The sequence below is a fragment of the Podarcis melisellensis genome (genome assembly GCF_964234715.1).
Source record: "Podarcis melisellensis genome assembly, chromosome: 4".
In the NCBI taxonomy this organism is placed as follows: Eukaryota; Metazoa; Chordata; class Lepidosauria; order Squamata; family Lacertidae; genus Podarcis; species Podarcis melisellensis.
Genome location: NC_138531.1, coordinates 98,221,081 through 98,239,047, shown reverse-complemented (window position 1 = coordinate 98,239,047; position 17,967 = coordinate 98,221,081). Strand labels below are relative to the sequence as shown.

Sequence of the window (17,967 nt, the reverse complement as noted above, 5' to 3'; positions counted from 1 at the left end):
GAATTCATTGTTATCAACATTTTATACTGTAAATTATCCTTTTTTTGTTGCATCAATTACGTGTTTAAAATCTGTTGTTAGCCGCCCTGAGCCCGGTTTTCTGAACCGGGAAGGACGGGGTATAAATAAATTATTATTATTATTACTATTGTTGTTGTTATTTTGCACAAGCTTTTCTTCTGTTGTCTGCTGGTGTGAAAATATATGTAATTTTTTTTTAAATCTCTTAGAACACAATGGACATGCACATCTCAGCCAGCAACATATATTTCCATGCAAGTTATCTTCCTGGTGTGTTCCCTTTCAGAGTTAGCGAATTTCCAGAATTTCCTGTTTTGCAGCAAAAACCAGCCAAGTTTATGCCTCGTCTGTGACTAAAACCCTATTGTCTAGACGGAAAGCAGTCGTGGGTGTGCATTTACTGAAACAGAACGTTCAAGATAAATGCATGTTTTAATCATTATTGCCAAACAATGAATTATCCACCATGCTTTTTGTTACGGCTGGTTACACTATGTGCTACATCTTTGTCTTGAGAACAATAAACAAGCAGAAAGTAGTGTTAGACAGTTGCAAAGCTTTAACTTTAGCCTTGTCAAACTTTTCAAAAGTTGTGTCGAAGCGTTTCCTTTAAAGAAAATTAAACAGTCGCATTCACCTTGCTGCAAGGCAGAAATAAGCAACTTAAAAACATATCAGCTTAAAACAAATTGAAGCCATATTGAATTGTTGGGAGGCGATAATTTCTGTGGCGATGTCAAATAAATAGATACAGTGGTACCTTGGTTCTCAAATGCCTTGGAACCCAAACACTGCAAACACCGAAGGAAGTGTTCCAGTTTGTGAACTTTTTCGGAAGCCGAACGTGCTCCCTTTTGAGTGTTACAGTTCCGTTTTGAGTGTTACACTGGGGTCTGTCTGTTTTTGCTATTTATTTTGCATTTTTGTTTTTGCAGCTCTTTGTTTTTTTTCCGTCTCTGTGTGGAACCCAGTCCAGCTACTGATTGATTGATTGATTGATTGATTGTGTGACTGCAGTACGTTGTTTATTGCTTTCATTTTTATGGATCAATGATCTCGTTAGATAGTAAAATCCATGTTGAATTGCTGTTTTAGGAGTTGTTTTTAAAAGTCTGGAACGGATTAATCCGTTTTGCATTACTTTCTATGGGAAAGCGCGCCTTGGTTTTGGAACGCTTTTGGTTTTGGAACAGACTTGCGGAACGGATCAAGTTTGAGAACCAAGGTACCACTGTATTGCAAAATGCTGTCTATAACAGGGGCCACTCTTCTTCTGATCAGCTTGTACCCGGAACATCCTTCCCTTCACTGGAGTGATGAAATTCCTTGACCTCCTCTCTGTGCTAGGTTCTCAACACACAGCATCTGGGAATGAAGAGGAAATGAGTCTTTTTCAGAATTGCAGTCACCAAGGGCAGTCTCAGAAGAACAAGGCTGCAGGTTGTTGAAAGGTCACCCTGCCTGGTGCCCAAAGCACTGCCCCACACCCTGCCCCACACATTGTCCTGAGCCTCCCAAATATTGGGCTATTTCGCTGGATTCAAAGTTGGAGAGGTGGAAAGAAGCCATGCAACAATCACAGAGACCTAAGTAGCGTTTGGACTTAATGTAAAGGGGTTTTCTCTCCTCGTAGCTCTTCCCCCCTGCTTTCCTTTCCCCCCAACGCTTAGCGGAAACTGGCTCCCACGCCAGGAAGGCAGCCCTGAACCAATGGGCGGTAAGATGGCAAATTCAATTCGACCTAAACAAGTGGAAATTGATGCATGTCGGAGCAAAATATCTTAGCAGCTGGTGGTGTGTAGTGATCAGGTGGGATTGCTATGAGGAATTATAAAAAATATGGAACAAGCCATTTGTGTCCGCGATGAAAGCGTTGCGTTGACTGGGTTTGAGCCATTTTGATACGATTTCTGATCAATCCATGTCTCTGCATCTATGTCCTATTTCTCTACACCTGACAGGCACGTATAAGCATTCTAAATACACAGGCCAGTTGCTTCATCAGGCACCCTGGGTCATAAAGATGATAGTTAGCTTTGATGTAGTTTAATCTTTAGGTAGATCTTAAGGGCCAGGAGGTGGGTGGCGCTGTGGGTTAAACCACAGCGCCTAGGACTTGCCAATCAGAAGGTCGGCGGTTTGAATCCCCATGACGGGGTCAGCTCCCGTTGCTCGGTCCCAGCTCCTGCCAACCTAGCAGTTCGAAAGCACGTCAAAGTCAAGTAGATAAATAGGTACCGCTCCAGCGGGAAGGTAAATGGCATTTCCGTGCGCTGCTCTGGTTCGCCAGAAGCGGCTTAGTCCTGCTGGCCACATGACCCGGAAGCTGTATGCCGGCTCCCTCGGCCAATAAAGCAAGATGAGCGCCGCAACCCCAGAGTCAGTCACGACTGGACCTAATGGTCAGGGGTCCCTTTACCTTTAAGGGCCAGGAAGAGAGTTCACAAGGAGATGGTAAATACTCTTCCCTTGCCATATTTCCTTCCTTTCCTGCCTGTTTATGACCTGAATGCCTTCCTCTAGTCCTGTTTTATTTACTTTCAGATTGTGTATGCATGCAGTTAAAAGAATGTCTTCTGATCTGACTTTGTCCCACGTGGGTTTTTTTTTTAAATGCTCAGAGGAAATCTGATTGGTTCTTACGAACACTGTGTGAAAACTTCTTTTGTGAATAAAACGACCTGGGCCAAGGGGTGGAGAGAGAATTATTATACACACCCCTCCCAGAGTCTTGCTGGTCAAGCCTTGTGTGTACAGTGATACCTCTGGTTACGTACTTAATTCGTTCCGGAGGTCCCTTCTTAACCTGAAACTGTTTTTAACCTGAAGCACCACTTTAGCTAACGGGGCTTCCTGCAGCTGCTGCCGCGCCGCCAGAGCACGATTTCTGTTCTCATCCTGAAGCAAAGTTCTTAACCCAAGGTAATATTTCTGGGTTAGCGGAGTCTGTAAACTGAAGCGTATGTAACCTGAGGTACCTCTGTATTCTATTAATCAGAGTCCAATCCTTCCTTGCTTTGGGAACGCCACAGTGGTGAGGGACCATGAACGAGACCTTGGGGTCACAATGGACGAAGGCAGGCGTTAACAAGCGTGATGAGATTTTAATGTGCTCACAAACAATAAACAATCAACCCACAAGGAGAACAGCCATACCTATAGTGACGTGGGCAGCCGTGAACACCGAGGTGGATCTCGTAAGCCAGGCAGGAGCGACGGCAAAGACCTCTCCAACTGGCACAAGTCCGTGTGTTCAGTGGGATCCCCATCTCCTGTCCAGCTAGGATATAGGAAGTCACAACAATGAAGGTTAAAAAGCGATGACAAACCTAGACAGCATCTTAAAAAGCAGAGACATCACCTTGCCAACAAAGGTCTGTATAGTTAAAGCTATAAGTTGCTCCTCCAAATCTCTGTCTGCCCCTCTCCAGATGTTCAGGCTCGCTGGCAGGCGACAACAGGAGTCTGCCAACAGCTGAAGAATCAGAGGTTCCCCATTCCCGCTTTAACTAGAGATGGCAGGGATTGGACCTGAGATGTTCTGAGAGCACGGCAGGCACCCAGTGCAGCCCTAATACAAAACTAACAAAACTGGCAAAATGGATTTCAACAGGGACAAATTTCAGATTCCGCACTTAGGCAGGAGTAACCAGATGAACCAAAGGCCTGTATAGTTAAAGCTGTGGTTTTCCCAGTAGTGATGTATGGAAGTGAGAGCTGGACCTTAAAGAAGGCTGATCGCCGAAGAATGGATGCTTTTGAATTCTGGTGCTGGAGGAGACTCTTGGGAATCCCATGGACTGCAAGAAGATCAAACCGATCCATTCTAAAGGAAATCAGCCCTGAGTGCTCATTGGAAGGACAGATCGTGAAGCTGAGGCTCCAATATTTTGGCCACCTGATGAGAAGAGAAGACTCCCTGGAAAAGACCCTGATGTTGGGAAAGATGGAGGGCACAAGGAGAAGGGGACGACAGAGGACGAGATGGTTGGATAGTGTTCTCGAAACTACCAGCATGAGTTTGACCAAACTGGGGGAGGCAGTGGAAGACGGGAGTGCCTGGCGTGCTCTGGTCCAGGGGGTCACGAAGAGTCGGACATGACTAAATGACTAAACAACAACAACAAATGGTTGGTAATTCTCCTTCCCTCCCACTGGACCAGCAAGATGATTGAATGGGGTGGGAGCAAAGCATCTGCACCCTTTTGCAAATTAATTGAAAAAAAGCATGTTTTCTATCTTAGTCCTAATCTTGTACTCAAAACAAACACGAAAAGTCAGTTGGTCATTGTGGTGTCGGAAGCCTGCAGCCAATAGAAGGAATGATGCGCTCGCCACAATATAGTGAGGTTCTATGAAAAGAGAGTTATTCCAGAGCTGGAAAAGAGGTATCCTGACGGTACTGGGGTATTGCAGCAGGATCTAGCCCCCCGTCACACATCAAAAGGGGTGAAGAAATTCACGACAGAGCAGCAAAGACAGGTACTTGATTGGCCAGGGAATTCCCCGGACGTAAATCCCATTGAGAATTTGTGGGCTGTATGCAAAAGTCGCCTCTGTTCTGTAGATTGTACGACTATGGAGAAGCTCATTCAGGCGCTGATTCAAGTGTGGTCCAGGGACCCCAAAATCAACAGTGACTGTTCGAAACTAGTAGACTCCATGCCAAACCGTGTTCAAATGCTGCTTAAAAATAGCAGAGGTCATATCTATTACTAATGTATGTATATGTGAGTTTTGTCCATGTATACATGAGTTTTGTCCAATAAACTACATTGCTTGTTTCAATTAATTTGCACAAGGGTGTAGGCATCAGTAGCAGCGGGACAAATGTCCCATTTGTGCAATGAGTGGGCCGGCTCACCATTTCATGTCACCAACTTTCTACTGAATCGCAACGTATTTCGTGCTTGCTTTTTTTACAGAGGTTGGTTTATTGTTGGTTTTGCGTTGTATAGGAATATTTTGTAAATCGGATAAACAAATAAAGCAGGCCCATCTTCACACAGAGGGGGATTGTTGATAGATCCTGAGTGCCGGAACTAATGTTGTGTCGCCCCAATTAATTCCTGCGGATTAGCTCACAAAGCCCAGACATTTTTTTCCGTTGCAGCTGCTCTTCCCGGCCAATGTTTTTACAAAGGATGGCTTGTCCGTGTCTCAAATGGTGCCTGCGGTCTAAACCAGTGTGATTCAGCTGGGCTTCTATTTGAGAGATTTATCACAGGGATGTTCTTAGAGTGAACACAACTGAGATCAAGCATGTGTTTAGCTATTCAGGTCACAAAATTAAAACTGAATTGGCACTTTTAAGCACTCCCCCCCCCCATAAAAGCAGAGTTTTTGTGATAAGGAAATTGCTGGGAAAATTGCAAAGGATATTGTGGGATACCATTTGTTTTGATGAAATGCCATCGAACCACCACACACACACACCCAGAAACAAATTAGGACAAATGCTCATTAAAGAGACAAGCTTGTCTAAACTCCCCACAAACTGCGCAAACAAATCAGGAAGAATTCTCAGTAAACAGGTCCAGAAGTATAATGATATCAAGGAGAGATTTGGACTAAAATGTTGACCAATTTTCGTGAGGGTTTAAAAATAAATAAATCACAGATCGCTGCAGAAATGCAAAGAACTGCATTTAAGTTTGGAAAAGTGAGAAACTGAATATTTTATTATTTTATTTATTCAACTTACGTATTTTTACGTCTATAAGATGCCCCCGTGTATAAGATGCCCCCTATGTTGGGGGACTCAGATTTAAGAAAATGGGGGGAAGATGTATCCATGTATAAGACGGCCCTTAATTTTTGACATTATTTTTTAGGGAGAAAACTACTGTATATACCGCCTTATACCCAGAGGTTTTAGTTTATTTGTTTTTTTATCTCATATTTTGGAAATGTACATCCAGGTTTTTTCCCCTTTAAATTTTTTGGGGGCCCCAAGAGAGTGGGGCCCTAAGCTATAGCTTGTTTGGCTTATACATAAATCTGGCCCTGATCCTAGCTGACAACATAGTGGTCTACAAGATCTCTCTGGTGGTCCCAAGGGTTGAACCTAATACAGTGGTACCTTGGGTTACAGACACTTCAGGTTACATACACTTCAGGTTACAGACTCCGCTAACCCAGAAATAGTACCTCGGGTTAAGAACTTTGCTTCAGGATGAGAACAGAAATCGCGCAGCGGCAGCGGGAGGCCCCATTATCTAAAGTGGTACCTCAGGTGAAGAACATTTTCAGGTTAAGAACGAACCTCCAGAACGAATTAAGTACTTAACCCGAGGTACCACTGTAATAATACCTTTATTGTCAAAGTACTACCTGTGTACAATGAAATTAACAGAGCCTCACCACCACAAACACTCAATCTCATTGCACTCTGTGTGCTTGTTGCACATCACACTGAAAGGCATTTGCACTATATTATTTTCTGTTCAGCAGCCTAACAGCCCACAGATAGAAACTGTTTTTTAGCCTGTTGTATGACTGATTATAGGGACGTGGGTGGCACTGTGGGTTAAACCACAGAGCCTAGGACTTGCTGATCAGACGTTCGGTGGTTTGAATCCCCGCGACGGGGTGAGCTCCCGTTGCTCAGTCCCTGCTCCTGCCAACGTAGCAGTTCGAAAGCACGTCAAAGTGCAAGTATATAAACAGGTACCACTCCAGCGGGAAGGTAAATGGTGCTTCCATGTGCTGCTCTGGCTCGCCAGAAGCGGCTTCGTCATGCTGGCCACATGACCCGGAAGCTGTACGCCGGCTCCCTCGGCCAGTAAAGCGAGATGAACGCCGCAACCCCAGAGTCAGCCACGACTGGAACTAATGGTCCCTGAGAATTTTTCTCGCTCTCCTAAGGCATTGATCCCTTGTGATGTCATCTAGCGGACTCAAGGGACAACCCATGATATCATGCGCTGTGTTCACCACCCTCTGTCTTCATGCTAAACCGATCCTGTACCACTGAGCTAAAATAACAGAGGCCGTCAGTGGCAGGGCACCCTAAAATGCAGGGCAATCAGACCAAAAAAACCCACACATTCCTATCCCTTTCAGCAGTGAAAAGAGGATCTTTCAGCAAAGACTATTTCTCCCATGACAAGTTGAGATATTTCCCTTTAAGACAGAGACTTCCTTTTGCATCTCGTCACTGGAAGATACCGTATTTTTCGCTCCCTGAGACGCACTTTTTTCTTCCTGAAAAGCAAGGGGAAATGTCTGTGCGTCTTATGGAGCGAATGCGTGGTCCCAGGAGCCAAATTGCCCAGGGGCAAAAAGCACATCATGCTTAAAAAAAAAAAATTAGGGCACAAAAACGTGGTTACAAAGCACAGATCCACATGGATTCTCAGGATTTTTGCATTGGGCTACCCCAAATTTCCCTTCAAATCACACGTCTGTGGCCACAGCATGAGCCACAAAAATCATACATCTACTGTTTCATTCAGAATACTTTTTTTTCTTATTTTCCTCCTCTAAAAACGAGGCGCACCTTATGGTCTGGTGCGTCTTATGGAGCGAAAAATACGGTACTTACTGATGAATCCTAGCAGCGCCAGCAAAAGCATCAGCTGTGGTCCGAACGCTTTCATGGTTCTGCGTCAATCGGGTGCTAATATTTCTGCCAGCTCCCATCCAACCATCCCAGCTGCCTGGACATTTATCCTTTGGGACCCCTCTGCAAAAAGGTGGACTTTGGCACACTCGTGCCGCATCGTGACTCAGAGAGGCCAGGATTTAGGAATTAGCTTCAGCATTGTATACAGCCTGACCGTATGCATGTTTACTCCAAACTCAATTCTGCTGAATTCATTGGTGCGCACACCCAAGCGGGCAGAGGTCAGCCATGAAATTTACTAGATGACCCCGGGGCAAGTCACTGTCGCTCAGCTTCACCCACCTCGCACAGTTGTTGTGAGGATATGAAGAGAGGGAGACCCAGGCCACCACCTTGAGCTCCTTGGAGCAGTGGGATATGAATAATAATAATAATAATAATAATAATAATAATAATAATAATATTTATACCCTGCCTGCCCTCCCTGGCTAGAGCCAGGCTCAGGGCACCTAACAACAGTAAAATTTCAGTAAAAACATAATGGGGGGAGGAACCAATTTAAAATACAGGTTAAAATGCAATTTAAAATGCAGTCTCATCAAAAACATAAGGGGGGGGGGGACATAAGGGTCAGACTGAGTCCGAACCGAAGGCCAGGCAGAATGGCTCTGTCTTGCAGGCCCTGTGAAAAGAGGTCAAGTCCCACAGGGCCCTGGTCTCTTGGGACAGAGTGTTCCACCAAGTTGGGGCCAGTACTGAAAAGGCCCTGGTCCTAGTTGAGACCAGTCTAACCACCTTGAGACTTGGGACCTCCAAAGTGTTGTTATTTGTGGACCTTGAGGTCCTCCATGGGGCATACTAGGAGAGGCGGTCCCATAGGTACGAGGGTCCTAGGCTGCATAGGGCTTTAAAGGTCAAAACCAGCACCTTAAACCTGACCCTGTACTCCACCGGGAGCCAGTGCAGTTGGTAAAGCACTGAATGAATGTGATCTTGCAGCGAAGACCCCGTAAGGAGCCTTGCCACGGCATTCTGCACCTGCTGGAGTTTCTGGGTCAGCTTCAAGGGCAGCCCTGCATAGAGCAAATTACAATAATCAAGCCTGGAGGTGAAGGTCGCATGTATCACAGTGGCCAGGTCAGGGCGAGAGAGGTAAGGAGCCAACACGAGGAGAGCCCCAAGTTGGCAATGTCTGGATTTCAACACTGCTGTCTGGGCATGCGTGAGCCCTTATTATATCACAAAGCAGAAATCGAGCAAATCAGCAGAATTGTGCTCTATTCACGCTTTTGTCTCCCCTTTCCTGGCCTTGGGCACATCCCATGACCGTCCTTGCTGCAAAGTCTGCTTGCCTTGTCATTGCCAGGCTTATTTGATTCAGGGTTAATAATAATAATAATAATAATAATAATAATAATAATAATAATAATATTTATACCCCGCTCATCTGGCTGGGTTTCCCCAGCCCCTCGGGGCGGCTCCCAACAGAATATTAGGAGTGGCTGAGGAAACCCAGCCAGATGGGCGGGGTATAAGTAATATATTATTATTATTATTATTATTATTATTATTATTATTATTATTATTATTATTATATTGACTGCGTGGAAGGTGTGCAGAAATCTGGAAATCAGGCCGCTCTGCTTACGTAATTTTCAGGGTACGTATGGACCCCCGGAACAAATTACATTCGTATCCAGAGGGTCCACTGAATCTGAAAAATATTATTATTATCAGAAGCAGTCCAACATTTTAGGAAATATTTGTTTATACTCTAAAAGGCAGCCTAGTAATTCTGATGATGAGCAGAGATTTAGGGGGCGGCGGAATCTTTCACACCTCTGAAAACCCTACTCTAATGCCCCCCACCCCAATGCACATATAGTGGTACCTCTGGTTACGAACTTAATTCGTTCTGGAGGTCCGTTCTTAACCTGAAACTGTTCTTAACCTGAGGTACCACTTTAGCTAATGGGGCCTCCCGCTGCCGCTGCACGATTTCTGTTCTCATCCTGAAGCAAAGTCCTTAACCTGAGGTACTATTTCTGGGTTAGTGGAGTCTGTAACCTGAAGCGTCTGTAACCTGAAGCATCTGTAACCCGAGATACCACTGTACATTCAGCCCAGGCCTACCAAATATGCTCTGCTTGTTCTGCAAGAGCTTCCCACGAGGGGGCACCCTAGGCATCCATGTTCGGATCCCAAGGATAACTGCCTGCAAAGTTCAGGGATATTTTTTTTGCTCAGAAATTCAGGGCATCGCCATGCTGTCCAAGCCTCCATCATCTGCACAGAGGCTTCTGCCTGTGTTTACCTCTGAGAAACATAGAGCGAATGAAAGCAGCTGGGAGGATAGAATCTCCAGCAAAGTGGAACATAAGAAGAGCATAAGAAGAAATTACTGTGTCAAGCCAATGACCTATCAAGTTCTGCTCCTCCTGCTCCGGAGGGTAGGACTCGAACTCGTGGCTTCAAGTGACAAGAAAGGAGATTCCAATTAAAAGTTAGGAAGAACTTTCTGGTGGTAAGAGCTGTTTGGCAGTGGAACGGTCTCCCTCAGGAGATGATGGACTCTCTCCTTCCTTGGATGTTTTTAAGCAGAGGTTGGACGGCCATCTGTCATGGATGCGTCAGCTGAGATTCCTGCCTTGCAGCGGGTTGGACTAGAACACTAGATGATCGTCAAGGTCCCTCCCAACTCTTAGGATTCTATGATTCTGAGTCCAGAATCCTCTTCCCAAAGTGGCCAACCAGTTTTCCCCCAAGGGAAATAGGATTTGAGCATAACACTCTCCCCTCCTGTGGTCAGGGCCAGATTTAGGTTTGATGAGGCCCTAAGCTACTGAAGGTAATGGGGCCCTTTATATGTCCAGCTGTCCTTTGTCAACAGCAAACTGTCCCTGTTTTTCATGTTGAATATATGCTATATGGTAATTTATGGACCTCATAGGTATCTAAAGCCATTTGCACATAACAAAATATGTATTTTATCGAAGTAATTGTTGAACTGAAATACAATTAAGAAGTATATTAATAGTGAAATACAATTAAGAAGTATATTGGGGGGGCAAGAGAGTGGGGCCCTAAGCTATAGCTTGTTTAGCCTCTTCTTCTTCTGTGGCGATCACTCATAGCCAAGTAAGATTGTCTTCCAAAACAGGGTTTTAGCAGTGAGTGGCTCTGGAGGCCAATTCTGGATCCACATGTCCTTCCACAGCGGGGACATTGGTTTCCAGGCGGGAGTTGATCACAGTGTGGATTTGCCAAGCGTGCCTTCCTCTTAGCATGTTTCTCCCTTTTGTCCTGAGTTCGAGTGTCTTCAAAGCCCATGACACCTTTGGTAAAGGCTGTTCTCCAACTGGAGCGCTCGCAGGCCAGTGTTTCCCAGTTGATGGTGTTTAGACTACATTTTTAAAGATTTGCCTTGAGAGAGTCTTTAAGCCTCTTTTGTTGACCACCAGCATTACGCTTTCCATTTTAAAGTTCGGAATAGAGTAGTTGCTTTACGTAAATACGCCACTGCCTGTGGTTTCCATCAATTGCAATTCAGAAGCGTGCACCTTGTACACTTCCTTCCGCCATTTCTGCAGACAAGCTGGTGCCAAACGTCTTGCTCTGCTTTCCCTTGGACCCCATCAGCAAGGCCAAGAGGGGGCGGGTCTTGTTGTCTGGGTAACCCAGGACCTCCAGACACATGGACCAGGCTGCCTTATCCATCTTGCTCCATAATCTCTGCACCAGTGGCTTCCCAATTAGCTAAGTACCGCAAAACCCCTGTTTTTCAAAACCAAGCCATGTGTGATGGCCTGGGACTCGGGCTCAGACTCGGAGCCGGAGAAGTCTCAGTCTGCACCGGATCCTTTGCCTCAGGCGGCATCTGAACCGAGTCTGGGGCCTGATCCTGAAGAGCCCCAGTCTGCACAGGTTCCCCTGCAACAAGCACCAGCTGGGCCGAGTCAGGGGCCTGAGCCTGCCCTGGCTCCAGATGCAGGGATGACCTCGTGGCCTCCAGCTGGGCCATCACTTACAGCTGCTCCACTACCAGTTGGGTCAGGGGAGGCTGAGGCAGCCCCTGGGTTTAGTAACCCACTGCAGAGACTCAGGTCTGAGAGAAGGAGAGACCTGAGTACTCGCAGGAGGAGTGCTCGCCTTCGGGTGAGACAGGGAGGTGAGTCGCCGGGGTTCAGGACCGGCAGCTACCCCAACAAAGATAAAAGGCTGCTGGACCCTGCCCCAGGTTGCGGGAGCAACATTGCTGCTTGCTGGAACCTGCCTGAGATCCTGTACCTGTCCTTGCCTGGTATCCTGCCTTGGCCCTGTTGGACTGACTCCTCGTGGAATCCTTGGATTCAGGACCGGACCTGGACCGCTTGGCTCAGGTTAACCCCCGGGCCCAGCACACCTTGGACCACCTCCTTTCGGAAACGTTGATATCTCTATGGTAGTTTTTGTTATGTGAATGGTTTCATGGACCCCCTGGGTGGGTTATGCAGACCTCCTGGGATCCACGGACCACCAGTTGGGATCTACTGCTCTACACTGTTGGCAGCATGCCAAGTTTAAGAATCTAAGGAACATCTGCTGAATCCATGGCCCATGTAGTTCGGCATCCCAGTCTCACAGAGCCTGTCGAAAACCAGCAAGCAGAATTCGAACACAAGCCTTTTTCCCTTGCTGGTGTTTTCCAGCATAGCTCTGTTGGTAGGGCATGAGACTCTAATAATAATAATAATAATATATATATATATATATATATATATATATATATATATATTTGCTTTCGTAGCAAATATATATATATATATATATATATATATATCATATATATATATATATATATATATATATATATATATATATATATATATGCAGGTTTTGGTGTCCTCGGGTGTCTTCCCGTGTAAAAGTTGGGGTGTCTAGGCGACGTTTCGACGAGGTCTCACTCGTCATCTTCAGGCTGGTGCTTTCGGCTTCTTGTTACTGGAACAGAGCAGGATCTCAGTGTTTGAGTTCCTATAAATACTGTTGAGGGGGTGTGGTGTATAGCCTCCAATGTTCTGGGCAGAGAGGAAGTTCCCAGGCTAGTTCCTCTCTGCCCAGAACATTGGAGGCTATACACCACACCCCCTCAACAGTATTTATAGGAACTCAAACACTGAGATCCTGCTCTGTTCCAGTAACAAGAAGCCGAAAGCACCAGCCTGAAGATGACGAGTGAGACCTCGTCGAAACGTCGCCTAGACACCCCAACTTTTACACGGGAAGACACCCGAGGACACCAAAACCTGCATTCCTGTACCCGTGAAAATCTACGAAAGCAAATATATATATATATATATATATATAAAATACAATACAATTAATTAACCGATACACCAAATTATTTCTTGTTACTCGACTTCCCTTCCACCCTTCCATAGTTTCCTCAAATTATCTCTTACTGCTGCACATTATAATAATTGCAATCGTTCTTCCAATCATTTTATTCTCATAACAATTTTTTTACTGCTGGGCTTACTCCAAACAGACTCGCGTTTTAACATGTTTGCAGCAATTGTTAAAGAAAACAATCCACAAATCGTTTCCAAATCCTCTTCAAGGATGGCCTCTTCTTCTTCTTCTTCTTCTTCTTCTTCTTCTTCTTCTTCTTCTTCTTCTTCTTCTTCTTCTTCTTCTTCTTCTTCTTCTTCTTCTCTGCAGAGCATGAGACTTCAGGGTCATGGGATTGAGCCCCACCTTGGGCGAAAGATTCCTGCTCTGCAAGGGAGGTTGGACTAGATGATTTTCAGGGGTCCCCCTTCCAATGCTACAGTTCTGCGATTCTCTGAACTGGGATTCAGAAGCTGTGGAGGCAGAGCGTATAGGGATCATGGCTAGGAGCCAGCCAGAACCCTCTCCTTCATGTTTCCAGGTGGGAGCCTTGAAGTCGTCAATACTTTGCAGGGAGAAATGTAAAGTATTGCACTTGGGCAAAAAAAATGAGAGGCACAAATACAAGATGGGTGACACCTGGCTTGAGAGCAGTACATGTGAAAAGGATCTAGGAGTCTTGGTTGACCACAAACTTGACATGAGCCAGCAGTGTGACGCGGCAGCTAAAAAAGCCAATGCAATTCTGGGCTGCATCAATAGGAGTATAGCATCTAGATCAAGGGAAGTAATAGTGCCACTGTATTCTGCTCTGGTCAGACCTCACCTGGAGTACTGTGTCCAGTTCTGGGCACCACAGTTCAAGAAGGACACTGACAAACTGGAACGTGTCCAGAGGAGGGCAACCAAAATGGTCAAAGGCCTGGAAACGATGCCTTATGAGGAACGGCTAAGGGAGCTGGGCATGTTTAGCCTGGAGAAGAGGAGGTTAAGGGGTGATATGATAGCCATGTTCAAATATATAAAAGGATGTCACATAGAGGAGGGAGAAAGGTTGTTTTCTGCTTCTCCAGAGAAGCGGACACGGAGCAATGGATCCGAACTACAAGAAAGAAGATTCCACCTAAACATTAGGAAGAACTTCCTGACAGTAAGAGCTGTTTGACAGTGGAATTTGCTGCCAAGGAGTGTGGTGGAGTCTCCTTCTTTGGAGGTCTTTAAGCAGAGGCTTGACAACCATATGTCAGGAGTGCTCTGATGGTGTTTCCTGCTTGGCAGGGGGTTGGACTCCATGGCCCTTGTGGTCTCTTCCAATTCTATGATTCTATGATTCTAAGGACTGAACCCGGGACCTTCTGCATACCAAGCCCTGTTTAGGGAACCTTTTAATATTTGGTGAATTATTGCATTTTAATATTTTGCTGGAAGCCACCCAGAGTAACTAGGGAAAGCCACCCAGATGGGCGGGGTATAAATAATAAATTACAGTGGATGCTCGGGTTGCGAAAGTGATCCGTGCGGGATGCACATTCACAACCCACAGTGGCGTGTCTGCGCGGGTTGCAATTCAACGCTTCTGCGCATGCACAAAGCACAATTTAGCGCTTCTGCGCATGCATGACTGCCGAAACCTGGAAGTAACCTGTTCCAGTACTTGCGGGTTTCAGCGGTCCATAACCTGAATAAACGCAAGCTGAAGCGTCTGTAACCCGAGGTGTTGTTGTTGTTTAGTCGTTTAGTCGTGTCCGACTCTTCGTGACCCCATGGACTAGAGCACGCCAGGCACTCCTGTCTTCCACTGCCTCCCACAGTTTGGTCAAACTCATGTTCGTAACTTCGAGAACACAGTCCAGCCATCTCGTCCTCTGCCGTCCCCTTCTCCTTGTGCCCTCCATCTTTCCCAACATCAAGGTCTTTTCCAGGGAGTCTTCTCTTCTCATGAGGTGGCCAAAATATTGGAGCCTCAGCTTCAGGATCTGTCCTTCCTGTGGGCGCTCAGGGCTGATTTCCTTCAGAATGGAGAGGTTTGATCTTCTTGCAGTCCATGGGACTCTCCAGAACCATAATTCAAAAGCATCAATTCTTCGGCGATCAGCCTTCTTTATGGTCCAGCTCTCACTTCCATACATCACTACTGGGAAAACCAGAGCTTGAACTATATGGAACCCAAGGTATGACGTTTATTATTATTATTATTATTATTATTATTATTATTATTATTATTATTATTATTATTAAAGCAGATGCTCAGCCTCTGAACCAAGGGAGGACTTCCCCGTCTCCCTCCCCCCCCCCCCATTTTCAATCCTGGAGTAGACAGGGAGAGAAAGACGGATTTCTGAGCAGCCCCAGCGAATCCTTGCCGGAGCTTTGCAGAGACAGGAGAGGGAAGGGAAAAACGCACAGCGGTTTTTACTGCCTCTTTCCCCATCTGGTTTCCATTCGGCTCATTTCTGCTGCTGCTGCGAGAGAAAGAGAGAGATTCAAGTCGGTGCTGGGATGCCGTTTTGGCTTTCGCAGCTCAGGGCGAGATTCCAGAGGAGGAGGAGGAGAAGGACCGAGGGCGCGCAACAGCCGCGCAAAGGGATGCTCCGCTTGCGCCCATGACACCACCGACGCACCCTTGGCTTCGGGAGAGGGACTGGGTGGCACTGGAAGAGCTGGGTGGGTGCAGGAGAGGGGAGATTTTGGATCCCAGCCTGCGGGAGAGGAAGGGAGGCGGAGGCGAGAGACAGAGGCATTGTGCAGAAGAGTAAGGCGATGCTGTGGCCCGCGGCGGCGGGGGCGGCAGTGGTCCTCCTGGCCGGTCTCTCGCAGTGCGTCCAGGCGGAGACCTACACTTCCATGCTGAGCATCCACCAGGCGCTCAGCACCGAGAGGGAGCTCCTGCGCTTTTTGCACACCTACCTGGAAGAGGAAGCCAAGAGGCTGGAGGACCTCAGGAGGTAAGGGCCGGGCTCTGTTGGCCGGGATCAAGCCCGGGAGGCTGGAATGGTAGAGGTGGAAGGGACACCCCAGGGCTATGTAGTCCGACCCCCTCCAATGCAGGGAATCGCAGCTGAATAATCCCTGCCGGATAACCTTCCATTCTGCTGTCAAACAGTTCTGACTACTCTTTTGCTTAGCCAGAATCTGCTTTCTGGCATTTGAATGTGTTGGTTCGGGTCCCACCCTCTGGAGCAGAAGAAAACAAGCTTGCTCCATCCTCCAGGTGGCAGCCCGTCAGATATTTATAATAATAATAAGGGCACAGGTGGCAGTGGGACATGGGTGGCTCTGTGGTCTAAACCACAGAGCCTAGGGCTTGCCGATCAGAAGGTCGGCGGTTCGAATCCCCGCGACGGGGTGAGCTCCCGTTGCTCGGTCCCTGCTCCTGCCCACCTAGCAGTTCGAAAGCACCTCAAAGTGCAAGTAGATAAATAGGTACCACTCCGGCGGGAAGGTAAACAGCGTTTCCGTGCGTTGCTCTGGTTCGCCAGAAGCGGCTTAGTCCTGCTGGCCACATGACCCGGAAGCTGTACACCAGCTCCCTCGGCCAGTAAAGCAAGATGAGCGCCGTAACCCGAGTCGGTCACGACTGGACTTAATGGTCAGGGGCCCCTTTACCTTTACTTTAATGATAATAATAATAATATAATTTATTATTTGTACCCTGCCTATCTGGCTGGGTTTCCCCAGCCACTCTGGGCAGCTTCCAACAAAGATTAAAAATAACATTAAAATGTCACACATTAAAAGCTTCCCTAAACAGGATTGCCTTCAGATGTCTTTGAAGTGTCAGGTAGTTGTTTATCTCTTTGACATCTGATGGGAGGGCGTTCCACAGGGCGGGCGCCACCACTGAAAAGGCCCTCTGCCTGGTTCCCTGTAGCTTTGCTTCTCGCAATGAGGGAACCGCCAGAAGGCTCTCGGTGCTGGACCTCAGCGTCTGGGCAAAAAGATGGGGGTGGAGATGCTCCTTCAGGTATACTGGCTGTCATATCCCCTCTCAGTCTCCTCTTTTCCAGGCTGAACATACTTAGCTCCTTCAACCATTCCTCATACGGCCCCATTTCCAGATTTCTGCACACCTTCCAGTCAGTCAATATAATTATTATTATTATTATTATTATTATTATTATTATTATTATTATTAATTTATTATATCCCACACATCTGGCTAGGTTTCTCCAGCCACTCTGGGTGACTCCCAACAGAATATTAAAAACACTATTAAACATTAAACATTAACATCAAACATTAAAAACTTCCCCAAACAGGGCTGCCTTCAGATGTCTTCTAAAAGTCACATAGTTGTTTACAGTATTTCCTTGACATCTGATGGGAGGGCGTTCCACAGGGCGGGCGCCACCACCGAGAAGGCCCTCTGCCTGGTTCCCTGTAACCTCACTTCTTGCAATGAGGGAACTGCCAGAAGGCCCGCAGAGCTGGACCTCAGTGACTGGGCTGAATGATGGGGGTGGAGACGCTCCTTCAGGTCTACTGGACCGAGGCCATTTAGGGCTTTAAAGGTCAACACCAACACTTTGAATTATGCTCAGAAATGTGGCACCCAGAACTGGACACAGGACTCCAGGTGTGGTCTGACCAAGGCAGAACAGAGCAGGACTATGACTTCCCTCAATCTGGACACTAGACTTCTGTTGATGCAGCCTAGAATAGCATTCACTTTTGTTGCTGCTGCATCACACTGTTGACCCACATTCAGCTTGTGCTCAGCTAAGACCCCTAGATCCTTTCCACATGTACTGCTGTCAAGTCTTATCTTTGTGCATCTGATTGTTGTTGTTGTTGTTGTTTAGTCGTTTAGTTGTGTCCGACTCTTCGTGACCCCATGGACTAGAGCACACCAGGCACTCCTGTCTTCCACTGCCTCCCGCAGTTTGGTCAAACTCATGCTGGTAGCTTCAAGAACACTGCCCAACCATCTCCTCCCCTGTCCTCCCCTTCTCCTTGTGCCCTCCATCTTTCCCAACATCAGGGTCTTTTCCAGGGAGTCTTATCTTCTC

General features: G+C 46.7%; 1 protein-coding gene and 2 long non-coding RNA genes across 5 annotated transcripts in view; 1 reads left to right on the top strand and 2 right to left on the bottom strand.

Annotated features, from left to right (window-relative positions):
* The window catches only part of LOC309369379, a 161,346-nt gene extending 146,617 nt beyond the window's left edge, over positions 1 to 14,729 (bottom strand). For both annotated transcript variants that reach the window (XR_014168070.1, XR_014168071.1), the window contains exon 1: positions 14,668 to 14,729. This is a non-coding gene — a long non-coding RNA (uncharacterized lncRNA). The remainder of the gene's footprint in view (positions 1 to 14,667) is intronic.
* Positions 435 to 7,904, bottom strand: LOC309369412. Its single transcript, XR_014168107.1, has 3 exons — positions 7,568 to 7,904; positions 3,178 to 3,301; positions 435 to 1,386 (listed from the first exon to the last, which is right to left on the bottom strand). It is a non-coding gene; the product is annotated as an uncharacterized lncRNA (long non-coding RNA).
* A 533-nt stretch (positions 14,730 to 15,262) lies between the features above and the next one.
* Positions 15,263 to 17,967, top strand: part of P4HA3 (prolyl 4-hydroxylase subunit alpha 3) — a 39,060-nt gene continuing 36,355 nt past the window's right edge. Inside the window, exon 1 of one of the 2 annotated variants that reach the window (XM_081909901.1) lies at positions 15,263 to 15,903. In XM_081909901.1, the coding sequence (XP_081766027.1) occupies positions 15,719 to 15,903 (185 nt within the window). In that variant the 5' untranslated portion in view covers positions 15,263 to 15,718. The remainder of the gene's footprint in view (positions 15,904 to 17,967) is intronic. The other variant, XM_081909900.1, reaches the window with a different exon arrangement.